General features: G+C 47.5%; 2 protein-coding genes across 4 annotated transcripts in view; both read right to left on the reverse strand.

Moving 5' to 3' along the window:
• Positions 1-3,373: 3,373 nt before the first annotated feature.
• On the reverse strand, positions 3,374-9,440 carry SPMIP5 (sperm microtubule inner protein 5). Its single transcript, XM_068549123.1, is given in 6 exon segments — positions 3,374-3,519; positions 4,644-4,744; positions 5,254-5,440; positions 6,867-6,947; positions 6,950-7,084; positions 9,386-9,440. Coding segments are annotated over 6 exon segments (705 nt in total).
• A 3,138-nt stretch (positions 9,441-12,578) lies between these two features.
• The window catches only part of HSPA12A (heat shock protein family A (Hsp70) member 12A), a 168,513-nt gene continuing 163,064 nt past the window's right edge, over positions 12,579-18,027 (reverse strand). For all 3 annotated transcript variants that reach the window (XM_068548622.1, XM_068548623.1, XM_068548624.1), the window contains 2 exons: positions 17,617-17,720; positions 12,579-16,720 (listed from right to left, as the gene is read on the reverse strand). In XM_068548622.1, coding sequence (XP_068404723.1) covers positions 16,083-16,720; positions 17,617-17,720 — 742 coding nt within the window. In that variant the 3' untranslated portion in view covers positions 12,579-16,082. The remainder of the gene's footprint in view (positions 16,721-17,616; positions 17,721-18,027) is intronic.

Below are 18,027 nucleotides of genomic sequence, written 5' to 3' on the forward strand. Positions count from 1 at the left end.
AGAGAGAGAAGGGACCCCAAAGGAGCACTTTAACTGCCACAGAATTCAAACTATCCCCACAAAAGGCCCCATTGTCATAAGAAAACACACAAACTCACAACCTCCATTTCTTCAGCATTTCCAGATCGAGGGAATTTTTGTCTTATCAGGTAATAGAATTGTTTTTAGCAGCAAGAATGAGCTCATTACAGATGCAGCTTGTGCTAATAATGATAATCTGCTGTGCAGTAAAATCACCTCTCTCCCTCCCCCGACAGACGACGCTCTAGAAATTACAGGCTAGGGAGAAACAGAAAGGATAAAGATTAAGGAAAAGAATTGCAATGCGGAATTGTTTCAACAAAAGGAGTTTGATATGCACACTGAACTTGATTATCTTAATCATGAAGTTATACAAGAATTAGATACTATTAGACAATCTTTTAATTGCCTTTATTCGATTTTGTTATTTCTGTTACTGGGTTGTTGTTTTGTGTTTTTGTTTTACTGCTCAAGTCATTTTTTAAAGGTCAGTGCCAGGAATTAGCTAGTGACTTAAATATTGACAAGATTCGATCCCGCGAGTGAAATCAAGATGAAGGCAGTTGCAAAGAAGTGGTTTCGGTCCCAGCCTCCCTTAATTTCACGGGCAAAGACTTCAAAAACCTTGGGTCTAGAGCAGTAATCTGCAGACTCTGTGGGTTTGGGAGACGGGAGCAGGCAGAACTGCTTCCCGTGTTCTTCATTTCTGAGGGGCCAGCAGAGATGCAGCAGCCTGGACCACATGGCCCTGGGCAGGTGAGGGATCTGTCTCCTGGTTTCCTTCCTGAGGCTGTGGGATCACTTTCCCAGGGTGGTAAGAAAGCTGGAAAAAATCCCACCTGTTCACTGAGCTTGGTCCCAGCTCTTTGAAGAGAATGCAGCTAACTTCTGTTGAGTCATGGCTTTTTTCTTTAAACATGCAATCTCTAAAAGGTTATTTTTTAATCACTTCAAATAAGGATTTTATCAATTCAAATAAGGAAAATAACATTTTTTCCTGATTATGAAAACAATACCTGTTGGCTGTGGAAAATTGAAAAAACCACAAGAAAGTAAAAAAGACCAATCGCACCATCATCCAAATAATCAGTTAGTATTATGGCTTAGCTCCTTTTACCACTCCTCCCTTGTTTTTAAACAGAAAAACAGGATTATAGTGGTGTGTGTGTGTGTGTGTGTGTGTGTACACATGGGTTTGCTGTTATTGTACTGTCTCATGGTCTTGCTTTTTTCATGTACTGTATCAGAAATTTTTTTCCACAATAGCATTCCTCTATCACATTATCTTTATTTATTTATTTATTTATTTATTTATTTATTTATTTATTTATTTATGGCTGTGTTGGGTCTTCGTTTCTGTGCGAGGGCTTTCTCTAGTTGCGGCAAGTGGGGGCCACTCTTCATCGCGGTGCGCGGGCCTCTCACTATCGCGGCCTCTCTTGTTGCGGAGCACAGGCTCCAGACGCGCAGGCTCAGTAGTTGTGGCTCACGGGCCTAGTTGCTCCGTGGCATGTGGGATCTTCCCAGACCAGGGCTCGAACCCGTGTCCCCTGCATTGGCAGGCAGATTCTCAACCACTGCGCCACCAGGGAAGCCCCCATCACATTATCTTTTAATAACAGGATGCATTGTAATGCCACATCCCATTGGGTTTGGGGTGTTGTTTTGTATGACAACCACCCCTTACACACATCTTTTGTTGTTTCCCAGGACAGGGTTCCTTTCTATTTCTGTGCCCAGACCCTCTGGCTGTCTGATGAACCTATGCACCTCTTCTCAGAACAATGTTTTTAAATGCATAAAGTACAATACATGAGATTACAAAGGGAGCTAGCTATATTGAAATACTACCAAAATTCTAAAAAGAACAAATTTGTGAAATAGCCATGTGTTTGCTTACACATATGTTGAAGAACAATGTTAGAGAGCAGACATTGTAGCTCCAATAACAACTGTAATTATAAAGTACTGATCAACATTAACATTATTTCAAGCTGTTTGCAACAAATGTCATATGACGTGAAAAGATCTGGGATTTTTATTGGGTTACGGTGACAGGTACAGCTGGGGTTTGTTGCCTACATTCATAAACAAAGGAAATATTATATTTCACTTGGCGGTTAGTGAAAACAAACATGTAACTTTTTTCTCATCCCAGTTCTTTTTTCTCATCAAAGATATGACTCCTGATTTCTACCCATGGAAACCTGGGGGTCCAGGGAGCCCAGGTGAAAATTCTCACCTTGGGAAAAACGCTCAGGAGTGGCTCAGTTCATCTTTTGGCCCAGCAGTTTTGAGTCTTTTGATAACAATGGCCTCACTGCCCCAGGAGCTGCTTTTGATTTCTTCTTCGTGCCAATGGCTGCAGAGTGAAGTCAGAGAGAGTGCCTGTCAGTGATAAAAGGTCAACCAGTGTTATGGGTTGAATTGTGTCCCCCCCAACTCTGCCCCCCGCAAAAGGATATATTGAAGTCCTAATCCCCAGTACCTCAGAATGTGACTTATTTGGAAATAGGATGTTGCAGGTGTAATTGGTTAAGATGAGGTCATACTGCAGAAGGGTGAGCCCTAATCCAGTGTGACTGGTGTCCTTATTAGAAGACAGCCCTGTGAAGACACAGAGACACAGGGAAGTCACATGATGACAGAGATTAGAATGACGCACCGAAGATTGCCAAGGATTGACAGCAAACCACCAGGCAGTGGGGAAGAGGCAAGGGGTGATTCTCCCCTAAGGTTTCAGAGGGCGCATGGCCCTGCTAACACCTTGAACGTGGACTTCTAGCTTCCAGAAGTATGAGACAATAAATTTCTGCTGTCTCATACCACCCAGTTTGGGGTACCATTACAGCAGCCCTAGGAAACCAGTACAGCTGGTGTGCCAGGGCTCTCCCGGGGGACTGGGATTCTGAAACACCAGGGCTGGGGCGGGCATGGCCCTGTGCCAGTGTTGGGGACTGCCATGCCACAACCCAAGGTGGCTGATGGGGACCAACTCATTAGATGGCCGGGCTAGGGTTTCAGTGAGCACCCGATCCAGGTGCACAATGTTACCTCAGGATCGGGAAGAGCTGGGCCTCACCCAGCAAGGTCAACATAACCTGGAAAAAATCCACAGACGTTTCAGCATGCTGAGAAGTGTATCCTCTTTATTCTCACATGACAATAAAAGGCCTTTATTATGAATGACATGTTATCACCAACCAGTCAGGATGCAGGTGGCAATGAAAAGGATGCTTGTCTTATGAAATTTCCCTCGTGCCGGTTGGGGTGTGTGAGGGGCTCTCACGTGAGAATGGCGAGCTTCTGAGCCCCCCTTAGTATGTGCCTCTCCTTGGGAGGCTCTCCACTTCTACCCTTCCACGTCCTTTACTGAAGAGAGTGGCTCTAGATAAATCTCCCCATTGCATGACACATTTGGCCTCTGAGTGCAGCCACACCTCACCGGAGGTCTGGGGTCCTCCATCAGGGCTCTTCCAAAGGTAGGACACCCAGCACCTGGAAGATAAACCAGCCCCACAAATTGCAGGCAGGTGGCCCAGCGAGGCAGAGGGGTTACTGCAAACATCCCACCCGCTTTTTTTTTTTTTTCTACTTAGAAAACAATTTTTTTGTTGTGTTCAAATATCCTTAATACTTACCATCTTAACCATTTTTATGTGTCAGTTCAGTGGTGTTAAGTCCATTCACACTGTTGTGCAACATCAGCACCATACATCCCCGTAACTTTTTCTCTTGTAAAACTGCACTTCTGTACCTATTAAGCAATAATCCCCATTCTCCCCTCCCCTCAGTCCTGGCAATCACTGTTAATGTACTGTCTTTAATTTTGACTACTCTAAGTACCTCTTATAAATTGAATCATACGTTATTTCCTTCTCTGTTAGACTTATTTCTCTCAGCCTAATGTCCTTTAAGTTCAACTGCGTTGTAGCTTGTGTCAGAATTTCCTTCCTTTTTAAGACTGAATAATATTCCGTTGTACATATAGACCACATTTTGCTTATCCCTTCATCCTTAGATGGACACTTGGGTTACACTACTACGAATAATGCTGCTATAATTATGGGTGTACAAATATCTCTACAAGACCCTGCTTTCAATTCTTGCCAGAATATACTCAGAAGTGGAATTGCTGGGTGTATGGTCATTCTAATTTTAATTGTTTCAAGAGCCCACCATACTGTTTTCCATAGCAGCTGAAGTATTTTACATTCCCATCTACAACGTACAAGAGAATCTAAAGGCAACCCACAGAATGGGGGAAAATGTTTGCAAATTGTATATCTGATAAGGGATTAGTATCCAGAATATATAGAGAATTCCAAACACTTGACAACAAAAAAGCAAACAAACTGATTCAAAAATGAACAAAGGGCTTGAATAGACATTTATCCAAAGAAATGTATAAACGGCAAATAAGCACATAAAAAGATGATCAACATCACTAATCGTTAGGAAAATGCAAATCAAAATGATAAAGAGATACCACCTCACACCCATTAGAATGGCTAATATCAAAAAAAAAAAAGCAGAAAATAAAAAGTGTTAGCAAAGATGTGGAGAAATTGAAACCATCCCCTTTTTAAAACCAGCAGGAAGGAAGGAAAGTCCTCCCTTACCTGGAATAGAGAAATCTGGATATTTTGGCAGCAGCCTTTCGTGCAGCAAAATTTCTGGAGAAGGGGTAGGAGGAGGTGGTGTGGGCCTAACTCAATATATTCTAAAGTAAGAACAAAAGTCATAGAGTTATTCCTTTCATTAATAATAAAAATAAATATAATCTGTGCAGGTCCTGCATGAGCACGGTGCGTTTATTTCTGATCCTTACAATTTATCCTAAGGGATCATCATCTCCATTTTACAGAAGGGAAAACTGAGGCCACAAGAGCCTCCCACTCCATGCAGTACCCTACCATCTCCCTTCCTCAGCATGCTTGAGCCTTAGGTTGCTTCCCAGACAGGGGGCCCAGTTGGTTTTTACTGCCAGCCTCTCCCTGCAAACCAGCAAAGACCAGAAGCAAGACTTCTGGAACTTGCTGGGCGCAGGTGGGGAGCAGGACGTGGCTGCCTACTTGGCAGGTCCTGCAATTACAAACACAGCGCCTTCTGTAAAACAAAACAGACACCAAAAAAACAGTCCTAGCGCTGGGCTGGCGGCATCTGGAAACCCCTGGCCTGAGATCTGCTCTTCCCCTCGTTCTTGTTACCTGAGTTACAAGGCAGACTTACTCCTCATACGGTTTCAGGTGTGCTCTCCTGGCCTGCTCCACGATGTCCAGGAAGTCCCTGTAGCAGTTTCTGGCCATGACGGTGTACTGCGTGGCACAGCCTAATTCAGTGACCCTGGCTCTCGGCAGGTAGCCTGCCCAGCCGGGGATGGGGGGCTCCTGAAGAGGTTTCGTTATGTTCTTGCATTCTGTAAAAAGATGCCATGCTTCCTGAGGGCTTTGAGAAGCCACACGGTGGGCGGTGCTCCCAAGCTAGCTGGCACCCCAACAATCAGCCCCGGGGGAAGCACTAGGCCCCTAGATGTGATGAGGGCAGCTACCACCGGTTGGTTGATCCTGCATGCCAGCACCTTGGTAGGGCTTTGCATAGGCTCTCATTTTATTCTCTTACAAACCGTAAGAAGTTGGTGCCATTATTACCTACACTTTGTGGAGAAGGACACTGAGACCTCAGAGAGGTTAAGAAAGTCTTGGCCAAGGTCACATAGCAAGGAAGTGATAGGGCCAGGATTCAAACCCAGCTCTCTCTGATTCCCAAGTTCTTGCTCTTAAACAGATCCCACTCTTTTCTCAGAATAATTACAAAAAGAAAAAAGAAAAAAAGCTTCAGACAATGCTCTTTGACAATCTGAATAAGGGAATCAAGAGAAGCATGCAGGTCAGGAAAAAGCACATCAGACTCAGCTCTGGCTGCCTGGCTGGCTGACCTTCGGCAATTTCACATTTGTGAGATGTAAGATAACTGCCCTTCAACTGCTGTAAGAATTGAATTAGGCCACTGAGTCCCAGGACCTAAAAGCTGGAAGGCACCCTAGGGAGTGTCTAGTCCATCCTTCTCTGCCTTGGATGAAGGAACTGTAGCCCAGAGAGGGGAAGCAACCTGCCCTAGGTCACACAGCAAATAGTCATGGAGCTGGGCTAAATCCCAACTCTTAGGCAGATGTTCCTTGTAATGACTTGGAAATTTTTTAAGCACACCAAACATGTGAGTCAGCATGTGTTCTTGAAAAGTCCCCAATTACAGTAATAATAATAAAGACAATCAGTCCATTACTTTTCTTATAGGCCTTTAGGCCTTAAAAATAGTCTAGGACAAATCATTGTTGTGATGATGAACATGATACAATCATACTGTCAGTTGTTTTTGTCACTGTTATTGTGACTGTTATTCAGTGCAAAACCCCTGCCCACCCAGCCAGCACCTGGAGGAGCTGGGTTCAAACCAAGGTCTGACCTCAGACAAGGGACACTGCTCTAAAGTGGGAATAATAGTATCAACTTCATAGGGTCATCGTGGGTGGTTAATGAAATAACGGTAGCCGGCACAGAGAAAGCAACTAAAAGCGGTACCTACTGATACAACAGCTGCTCTCTGAACCTCTGTGATGATTGTCCAGGAAGCTTAGTACCTAGCACCCTCCTCCCCACCTGTCTCCCTCTCCCCCTGGAAATGTTTCTTTCTCCTTTTAAGAAACTGAGCCTCTCCATTTTGCACAGACGCCTGGGGACCTGGAACTGTGCTGGACCCAGTGCCCTCAGTGGCAGCTCAGCAAGACGGCCAGGCCCTGCGCTTGGGCCCAGGGTGAAGGGGGGCTGGTTTCTGGGAGCCGGTACCCAGACTCAAGGGGCGGTACTGCCAGTAATACTGGTGCAGGGTCCGCAGGACCGTCTCCTCTGAGCAGACGGGCTTTAGTTCGGGGCAGTGGCCACTGAGCAGAGTTATTCCTCCAGCTGGTCTTTATACCGCTGTGTGTTCTCCTGGAAGATTTTCAGACAGTGGGACATGTTGTCCTCGCTGGAGGTGCCCTGGCAGCTAAGGTAAGGCACGAAGCCTGCAAGAGCCGAAGGAATCACGACCTTCAGCGACGTATTCAGAACCTGCCCAAACCCCCAGAATCTCAGCCCACCCTTGCCGTTTCTTCCTTGGCCGACAACACTGCATTTTCCCAAAGGCCATTAATACAAGCCGCGCTGTTGTTTCCACTGGGGCTGGGCCCTCCCAAGGCCATGAAAAACTGACCTTGGAGCGGGGAGGGAAGGCCCGTTTCAACAAAGGCGATGACAGTAATATTCTTTGATAGCAAAGCCCCTCACATCAGCCCAAACGGCAAATGGTGAAAGCATTTAATGGACCAAAATGTTAGTCGAAGGAGTAATTGAAATTATTCATCTTTTTAGAGAGAAAGCTTATTTTCCTTGACACTTCCCAAATGCAATTGGGGATCTTTTCTGTCGGACCACCGGGAAATTGTGGGCTTATTAAAAGCAGAGACCTATTACACAAAAAGGTAAATTCATTATCTGTGAGACCCACCCCGAGCACAATTTCTCACCATTTCCCACAAAATAACATGTAATCATTACAATTAGTATGGGTAAAACACAACTATTTATTTAAACTGGATGCTGAATCCTAAGTACTATAATGCTGCCATAATAAGACCAGTTTTTAAAAGAACAAAGGAGGAAAAACTGGTTAAGACTTGGCTTTAAACTGTCAATAAATAAATAAATAAGCAAGTAAATCCCATTACTGAAGCCCACCATTTGTGCCCTTGTCCCCAGGGCCAGAAAACCTGGCCCCAGAGTTGAGAGCAGCAACCCTTACCCCGTGCACCTGCAAGAAACCTCCTCCGGAAGAATCCAATTACTAAACTGTTCTTGACAGTGTTGGAAGTCTTCTACCCACTATCCAGTCTCCCCAGTTTTTCGACAATTAAAAGATACCCTAACATCATGGAGGAGACCGTAGACACCCAGGGCCCCTGTCACAGTGGGTTTTCTCCATCAGGGTCTACTTTGATCTGCCTAGATTTTACCTGATTGCATATATGCACACACACACATAGGAATACAAGCTACCTTTACTGAGTGTTGCTAAGGGCCAAGATATTTTAAATGGGCTTTGTGTGCTGGCTCCTTTAATCCTCACCACAGTCTTAGGAGGAATCTATCCCGACCCCATGTAATGGGTTGAACTGATAGACCTATCCAAGTCCTAACCCCTGGTACCTGTGAATGTGAACTTATCTGGAAATGGGGTCTTTGCAGACATAACTAAGGATTTGGAAATGAGGTCATCGTGGATTTAGGGTGGGCTCCAAATCCAGTGCCTGGTGTCCTCCTAAGAAAAAGGAGAGGGAGATTTGAGACACACAGACACAGAGACACCGAGCAGAAGGCCACATGAAGAGTCATGTGAAGATGGGGACAGAGACTGGAGTGCCACAAACCAAGGAACACCGGGGGCCATCAGAGAGAGCACGGCCCTGCCAACATCTTGATTTCAGACTCCGGGCCTCTAGAACTGTGAAAGAATAGCTATCTGTTGTTTTACACAGCAGCCCTAGGAAACTAATACAACCATTTTATAGAAATTTCTACTTACCATAGAGAGGTAAGTAACTTACTTACAATCACATAGATAATGGCCAGGGAGAGATTGGAATCTCAGTTTATTAGAATCCAAAGCCTATTCTCTTAACCAACCAGTAGGACCAGGATGAGGATGGGCAACCTTGGAATAGTCTCCATGCCTCTCCCCACCGAGAATACCTATATGTGAGAACAGAGGGCCTATGGGGACCACCAGGTTTGTTACCCACAGGGATGTGACTCAGTAAATTCTCAGAAGCCTGAGGAGGAAAAGCCTTTAGGTAGGGTGGCCAGTTGTCCTGGTTTGCCAACAACTGAGGGGTTTCCTGGGATGCAGGACTTTTAGTGCTAAAACTGGGACCATTCCCGGCAAACCAAAAAAGTTGGTCACCATCCCTCTAGGGGACACAGGAAGAAATGGGACCATAAGGACAGCCCTAGTTCATGAGAACAGCACAACTTGGGAAGAAGGACAGAGCCTCAGCTTATTCATTGTGTCTATCCTGGTCCAAATGTGTATAACAGACATTAATTAAGCGCTTCTTACATACCAGGCCATGTCCTGGGAGATCTGCCCAGATTCTATCTCCCCACTTATCAGAACCCAGTTATCTGCCATCTTCAGCAATGAAACACTTTCAGCAAGTTTCTTAAAAGCTGAAGTGCCTGTACTGGTCCAATAAGCCAGTCGGACACGGACAGTGGGGCAAGGCAGGGACAGCAATCAGGACCCCCCTGCAGGGCACATCACCACTTACCACTGTAGCCTGGTGTGATCGGCAGGTGTCTCATGAAGGTCTTGGAAGACTCCATGATTTTGCTCTCTGTTAATGAAGGGAAGTCCTTGCCTGGAGAACTCACTGCGCATGTGCTAGAGCCCTTGGGCGTCAATAACCTTGCCAGGGGATTAGGACAGAGAGAAAGCACCACAATTGGCCAAGGATGTGGTTAAACATGCAATGTACAGGGCATAACAAAGATTAGAGTAAACTGTGGCTAGAAAGGATCCGAAGTTGCAAAGGCTGGCATGGAGGCCAAGATGGGGCGGGGGGCGGACCAAACAGGGTCAGTTTATGTGGATGCTGTCTCCTGAGCCAGACCCCTTCTCCATTCTGGGATGGCCTGTGGTGCCCCCAAATGGGCCAGGTCCTGCATCTGGCATCTGTTGATGCTTCCAAGTCCTACCCTGCCAAGCCAGTTCCTCTCTCAAAAGTCATGTCCTTGTGGGCCAGGACAAGTGGCCTCAGGGGTGGAGGGGAGGGCCTCAGTCACGGTTTACTCAGCAGTGACGGGAATTTTTTAAACAGTTCATACATTTAAAGAACACCTGGGGCTTCCCTGGTGGCGCAGTGGTTGAGAATCTGCCTGCCAATGCAGGGCACACGGGTTCAAGCCCTGGTCTGGGAAGATCCCAAATGCCGCGGAGCAACTAGGCCCGTGAGCCACAACTACTGAGCCTGCACGTCTGGAGCTTGTGCTCCGCAACAAGAGAGGCCGCAACAGTGAGAGGCCCGCGCACCGCGATGAAGAGTGGCCCCCGCTCGCCGCAACTAGAGAAAGCCCTCGCACAGAAAGGAAAACCCAACACAGCCAAAAATAAATAAATAAGCTTTCATTTAAAAAAAAAAAAGAACACCTGCTACAACACGGCTGAAGACAGGACTGCATTCCTGTGAAACGCTAACGGCCACCCTAAGGGTTAGTTCCTACCTGAGTCCCTATTTTACACATGGAAAAATAAGGCACAGAGAAGTTCAGTAACTTGTCTGAAGGTTCCTGTGTCCAAGGAGGTGTGACCGAAAGACGTCTACACTCTGGGGGCAGGATTATGTTGCCCAGCAGTGTGCCGCGGGTGCACGGCCGGCTGCGCAGCTGCAGACCCAGCCCAGAGGCCTGCCTGGAGGAGGCTGAAGGGAAGAGCGCGGAAAGGAGGTGTGCTGGGAGTGGGGCCGGGGAGCGGGTCGGAAAGCGCGGACACGCCCCCTCCCCCCGCCCCGCCCAGTCCTCACCTAGGCTGGCCTGGATCCTGGCCCCCCGCGGGACCTCCTGCTCTGGCCCGGCCTCCACCAGGGCTCCCGTCCCCTGTGAGCTCACCTCGACCGCGGGGGGGCGGGGGGAACGGGCGGAGTCGGACCAACCCCCCCACCCCCGCCCCTCCTGCTCCTTCCTCACCCTTTGGCCTCCTGGCCGAAGTCCGGGCCCGGGAGCCAGAGGCGAGTGGTGAACCCGAGTGAACTCGCTCAGCGTCGGTCTATGGGGTGAGATGCAGGGATTTGCCCGGAAAATATTTTGCCTCCGAAGCTGTTCTCTGTTCTGAACACACGGTCTCACCCAGGCGAGGCCATTCTGGGTTTGGAAATTGTGGAGAAGGGTACACGAAGGGATCCGGGTCAAAGCCGCCTTTTCTGATGTAGACACTGGGGAGGCCTGGGCTGGGGGGAGAGGATTGGCGGGAACAGGCCTTGGCAGGGGCGGGGGAAGCAGCCTGGGAGGGAAGCAGAGGCCTGTGTCCCAGACGGCTTCCCCTGGGCTTCTCACACCCCTGCCCCTGGCCTTCTCACACCCCTGTCCTCCTAGCCTCGTGTCTCTTACTAGGCGAATCTCCAGATGGCCAGGACAGGAAACCGGGCAGAAAGGGACAAAGCACCAAAATGAAGGATGCTGGGAAGGTGGAGTCGTCCTCATTTTATGGGAGATGAGCTTTCATTGGATTGAAACTGTCAACTACAAATTGGCACTTGCCATGGGCGCTTGCCATCTACAAGGGTTAATTCAGGTGCTACTGAAGTTGCTGACTTTCAACACCCCCTGAAAGGAGTTCAGGGTGGGGAGCAGAAATGAGGCACTCTGTGCTCTGGGAAGAACCGGCATAACAGGGCTTCAGAGAGTCAGATATTTTCAGGAGCCGATTTTATTTTATGAGCCTAATTCTTGTATCTCCTCATATCTAGAAAAGCACTAAAACCCTTCATGGTGACGTCTGCTCCTCGTGACTAGCAGTAGCCTTCACGAGACTAGCAGAAACCTTCTGCAAAAAATATGTGCCTGATTGCATGTACTCCCTCTTCACCAAAATCACATATATACTGACTTGCCCCCCTACCTCTTCAGAGCAGTTTCTCAGAGCTATCTGAAATGCTGTCTCCCGGGCTATAGCCCTCATATTGTCCCAAGTAAAACTTAGCTCTCAACTCTCACGTTGTGCATTTTTTTTAAGTCGACGAAACCAAGATGCCCACTGTGTGACCCAGATCCAGGGATTGAGTGGCCTTTACAGACAGCTAGTCCCAGCCGCTCCCTACAGATGAGGAAACGGCAGCCAGACTGCCTGCTGGCTCTACTGTGCAATACGTTTGTTTGACTGCACATCCCAGCCTTCCCGACCTCTCCTCATGGGAACTAAACTTCAGATGAAAGCTGGTGCAGCTACCCACTTAGGAAGAACCCATTTATACCTCCCTCGGGGTCCTAGGGCCCGCCTCAGACTATCCAGAAACTACTAGAGCCAACTCTGGAGGGTGACCCAGACATAGAGCCTGGAATAAACCCAAGGCCCTAGATGCAGCGGCCAGCTAGTTGTGCCTGCTAGGATACCAGAGGACAAGGCATCAGTCCTTGGCCTTCTGCTTTTCATTTTTTATGACCTTCATTTGGGTGCAGTGGAGTTGTCAGTTGTCACTGTGGCTTATCTGCCTTCTCTCTGGCAAGGTTGCTTTCTTTGGCTTCAAGGGAAAAGGGGTTCATGGATGTCAATGGAGGCTTGGTTCCCAGTGAACAGAGGAGCCAGTCTTATTGGAATGAAAGTTAACAAAGCTTGCAACACCTAGGAAAAGACCTGAAAATCAATTTCCATCTGAAATGGGGTAGAGGGGAATGTCAGTAATGTATCTATAATTCCATTTACAAATTCAGAGTGCAAAAAAAAAGTCTGAGCCACATGAGATCCAGAGTTTTGCTTTATTAGACATCTGTGAAGACAGTTTGCAGATACAGTCAAAATGTGAATTGCTGCCAAGTTCTGTGAAGTTTGAATTTATAGTGAACAAGACCCCAGTGGCTGTTATTTTAGAATATATTTCCATATTCCAAGCAGATAAGAGATATAATGTTATGGCCAACAACTTTTATACTAGTCATCCACTTCAGCCATTTCCCAGCATAAATATGCAGCTTATCGCAGCTATTTCATCTCTACAATGTGTGATTCGATCTTCAGCTAATAATGCATTTTGACTCCTGTTTATATAGGTGCATGCGAATCTTTGCCACCCTGGCAATTAACCAGACCTGGACTCTAAAAGCTAAACTTGATCTAAATAACATTCTAGGGGTAGGGCAGGGCAGGCTCTGTAATCTGTACTCATCTTAGCCATCGGTCTGCAGAAACGCCTATATGTTTCCTCTTTCCTCTCTTGTCCGTCTGACATTCTTGTCTGACATTCAACATTTATTAATGCCTGCTGTGTACAGAAAGGGAAGTTACAAAGGAAACCCTTTGACAGTTCTGCTTCCAAGAAACTTGAACCTCAGATAATATGCCAGGGACAACTGAGCAATGGGTTAAAACAACGGGCCTTTTAGAAACTTTCTAAGATTAGAAAATGTGTCCAAGTGTACCTATCCAGTGCTCTTACTCTAGAATATTTCTGTTGGGGGGAAGGGGAGAAGGGGTGGATTTGAGGATTCCCTCTAAGAAGTCTATTAGGGCTGCATCTCTGGGGCAGAAGAAAATCCAGTAAAATCATCACCCCCTCTCCATCATCTTTTTGCCAACATTGCAAATTTCAACTATTTCATTTAAGAGAAATAGTAGACAAGGAGACATCCTTAATGCAAGATGGGAAAGGCCTTACATTAGCCAAGAAAAGGACTTGACTCTATTACTCACACTTACACTTAATCCAGTAGAAAAGCTGGATTTGTGTACCACCTGATTCCTTCCTTTGATTCTGGTGTCCTGAAAACATCACACTTTGCCTTCAGAGTGACTGCTTCGCCCCACAAGGAGGCGCTGACAACCCTGCAGGGACACAGAGTTTTCGGAGGTTTTTCTGCACAGTCACATGGCTTACAGAACCAGAACGTTCAGCTCTCAAAGACAGTTCAGGAGAATCGATACATTATTATGCACCTTTAAATATAAACTGTGAACCTTTGGGAAGGATGTGTGTGTAGAAAGGTCTGATGGAGCTGTCAATCCAGCCGGTCTGTTTCGTAGAGGATTCTGACCCTAGGCACCTCTGTCTGTTGCTCAGTCTGCACACACAGTCCATAGCTTAGCATCAGTACAAATCAATGTCTAGTAAGCACAATTAAGACATGAAACCATGGAAACTTAAAGGCAGCAATGTCATCAACAAAATTCAAAGAGCATTTTCCCTTTTTTTTTTAACAAGAGCATATTGTAGAAATCAAGATTCTGTACAATTTTCTAATATTATATGTACATAAAATTATATTACTTATAACTAAATGGAGAAGTCTTGTTTGTAGAGTATGGCTGGCAACACCAAAGAAAGACCCATAACATTTAGCTTTTGAAGCCGAGCAGGCAGCAAGAGAACCCTAGAGCGCACATTTGTGTCTCGATGCGAAACCCCGCTACTGAGTATGTGACTAGCATTCTCTAGTTCTGTAGTTTGTTAGTGTTTCACATTCTAGTAGGGAATTCTGCAGCCAGCAATGTGAAAAAGAAGACACGTTAGAATGAAGTTGGAAATGCTACTTAAAACCTGCATATGATAATGCGCTGTGATAATGGGTTTGTGAATGCAAGTTGCATTCAAAGTTAGTGGCTAAGTCACCCATCCTCCCCTCATTCATTATGCATGCCTCCGGTGATTTAAAATCGAATTCACTCCAGCAGGTGGAAAAGACAGCTTTGAACAGATCACACGGGCTGAGTCAGGTTCTTGATTCTTTTCCTCAGTTGGCTCCTGAATGTTGAAGACTGGCTTTGCAAGTGGGGAAGGATGGAGAGCGGGCACACACACCAGTTGCTTCCTCAGCCCCATTCTTAGGCTGCCTTTCTTCCGATCTTTTTCCTCCCCAGGCCCTTCCTGTGAAGGTTAAACGTGCCATCCCCAAGCCAGCTGGAGCTCCAGCCCCACTCACAAGAGGGCAACGTGTGGGATTGTGGTTCTTCACTTGTAGACTCACTCCCTAAGCGAACCCAGCTGGAAGCTGCAGGCTCTGGTCTGTGCCCCAGCTTTCCAAAACCCTGAAGTTAGGAACTTTTAAATTCCAATTGAACCACAGTCCCCTGTGGCATTTACTAAAAACTGCAGATTCTGGTTTGAAAAAAACCCAGCTTCATTCACTAAGTACAGATCTCTGAATGCCTTTAGATAGACTCTTCAGTTCTAGTTTTAAAACTGAAGATTTTAACAAAACGTTTCGTTAAACAGATTCTCTGCCCATGTATCACCAATGTATTCTTTTCAAAATGTGGAAATAAATGGCCAAATCTCTTAGGGAGATGAGGGCAAGCAGGGAGGAGGGAGTTAGTTTAAAGTACGTGTGCCTGTCAAGGGGAGGGGCTCTTCCGGACTCCCGGGCGTGGTGATGTGAACAAGGCAAACTGCAGCTTCATTTTCTCACACAGAATCCTACTAAGGTTAACTCAAATTACTTATGAATTCAGAAATCAGGATTTGGCCTTTGGGGAGTTCTATCACAGCATATAATTTGGGATATGTCACTAGCTCAATATCCATTTCTCTCGAAGCAAGTTTCTACCTGCTGAAAAGTTGAGGTGTCAGCTCTCCCACTCACAAATCCTAGTGGATTAGCTGAAGCTACAGTTATTCTTCACTAAACGTTTTTGGAATTTAAATTATGAGAATCTAAAATAGCGCCCAGTGTAGGCAGTCTTCTCCCACCAGCTAAAAACCCTCCAAGTTCCCAGTGAATCATCACTTTTAATCACACCATGATGAAAAGAAATTAACTGCAGATGGATGGCATTTTATATTGACTGCCATCCAAAATATGTAAAAAAGAAAAGTCTCAGAGAGAGATGAAGAATCTCCTCCTGGCTCAAAGATCTTATTCCAAATCTGGAAGGATCGCGACAGGGCACCCTAAGTTCTACATAAGGGAGATCTCTTCACCCCAAGTCCGATCACTGCTGCAGAAATGTACTGATTCCCTTGTGGGGCGGTGGGGGGTCGGGGGAGGGGCGTTTCACCACTTCGTACCTATGAACACTAGCTGCTTTTCTGGGATCCTCAAATTTCTTATTTCCCAACCTCCATCTTCACTGCCAACAGTTTTCCCGACTCCAGTATGCCCTCAAAAACCCCTAATTGTTTCTAGCCCTGGCTGTTCTCATCTTCCCTGCTGAAATTCAGACGGGTGATGGCTAGGGTCAAGGGCAGGGAAGGAACAGTCAGGGTTGAGGTCAGCAGATGCAGGTGAGCTGAGTCCAAGGGGACAGGGGGCGGGGGGGGCCGGTTAGTAATTTAAGAAGTCGATGCCAACCTTGACACTCTTGGAGGTGGCTACATCAATGGCCGTGGCCTTGATCTCGGTGTCCCCGAACTGCATGAGGGTCTGGATCTCCCTGCGGGTGGGCACGGCAGTGCCGCTGGCCCCCGTGAGATCGAGGCGCAGCGTGCCGCACTTCTTCACCCCGGGGTCGGTGATGAAGCTCACGCTGTCCAGCTCAGAGCTATAGATGTTGATGACAATGACCAGCTGGGAGGGCTTGGCCGGGGTGTAGCTGCGCTTGACCAGCTCGCCCAGGGCCACGGACTGGTCGGCGGAGATGAACTTGTCGAAGACGTCAGTGCACCAGCGAGTGCCGTCCTTCACCAGCAGCTTCTCGGGCGGGTGCTTGCCCTCCACATAGCGGTTCAGCACCCCAACCCCGTAGGTGAGCGGGGACCGGCGCACCTTGATGACAGCGGGGTCCAGGCCGAAGAGGACGGCGCCCTTGAGGATGGTGAGGCCCACGTCCTGGGGGATGATGATACGGCACTTGTCGCCGAAGGCAGCCTGCACCGCCTGCTGCAGGAGGGGCGCCTCGGCGAAGCCGCCCACCAGGAAGAGGAACTTGACCGTGGACACCTCCGGCTTCTGAAACAGGTCCCCTGAAAGGGAGGAGGAAGGGACAGAGACCTGTCACCAAAAGCCAGGGGGGACCGGGTGGCCTGAGAATGTGGAGAATGGACAAAGCCGCTTGGGCCAGCTGGAGGACAGGCTTAGTCTGAACTTGTTGAACGCAATATTTTTGTAGAGCCAATCTTTTCAAGAAAGGAGGGGTTTGTACATCAATATGCTCAGGAATAAAAACCAAAGCTACTGCTAAGTAGAAACCCATTTTAACAGCCAGACAGTGATCAGTTTACGTAGTTCTTTGTTACACATAAATGAATACCCCTTGCCCTCTCCAAACCTGCGGTTCTGTTAAGGCAGGCTGTTATCAATATTATTCTTTGGTTTTTCATAAAATTCCCATCCCACCTCTAGGAGTTCTGACCGTGTAGGTGCAGGGTGGGAAGTGGGTGGAGGGCCTGGATACTGAAAGAGGCCCTGGTGAGTCTACTGTGTGTCCCTGGGCGAGGGCCCCTGAGGCAGCAGGTTAACTGCGCGGCCAGATTCTGTTTGCTCTCTTGTGGGAGACCTTTCTTTGGTTTACACAGCAGTTCCTCCCCCCCAGCAGAGGTTGCGGTTTCTAATTTGTTCTGATACAGCAAAGACGATCTCCCGGCTCTCTGACTTTTGAAGCCAAATGGAAGCCCAAGTGAGAACAGGCTCTGGGCTGCTTTGCAGTACCTGAGGTGAGGGATCCACAGCCAGTGCCCAGCAACCGCCCTCATGCATGCCCAGGCCCTGCCCACTCCTGCCGGGGCCCTGGCCTGCGGCTCCAAGACCCAGACCCCCCTGCCATCCTGACTTCACATATACTGGTTGGTGATACTGGAAACATCAGTCCCCATTCTTGGCTCTGCCCCACTGAGTGGCCGAGCCCTGGCTGATCACTTACGGAGATGCTCAATGATGCTATCAATGGTCGGCTTAAAAAGGGCATTCATGGCATCTGGACTCATCCTCAGCATCCCCTGCGAGGACCACTTCACAAAATCCACACTGTGGAGGCATGACAGAGAGAGAATGAGCGGCGAGTGTATAAAGGATACCCAGGCTAACCTGCATAGCCATGGGCCCTGGTAGAATGGTTGTCACATCCGAGGGGGCCGAAGGGGGCTTGAAAGTCCAAAGAACCCTTAGAAATACACTAAACCACCAGGACCCAGACCCTTAGAAGCTTCAAAGCTAAGGCATAACCTCTTTTGTTTCTCTTTGCTTTTGCCTGTGGCCAACATTGCCCTGAGACAGTGGAAGCCAAAGTCCAGTGCAGAAGGCAGGGAGATAAATAATTCAACAAATATTTACC

This window comes from Eschrichtius robustus, chromosome 7 (assembly GCF_028021215.1).
Source record: "Eschrichtius robustus isolate mEscRob2 chromosome 7, mEscRob2.pri, whole genome shotgun sequence".
Taxonomy (NCBI): Eukaryota; Metazoa; Chordata; class Mammalia; order Artiodactyla; family Eschrichtiidae; genus Eschrichtius; species Eschrichtius robustus.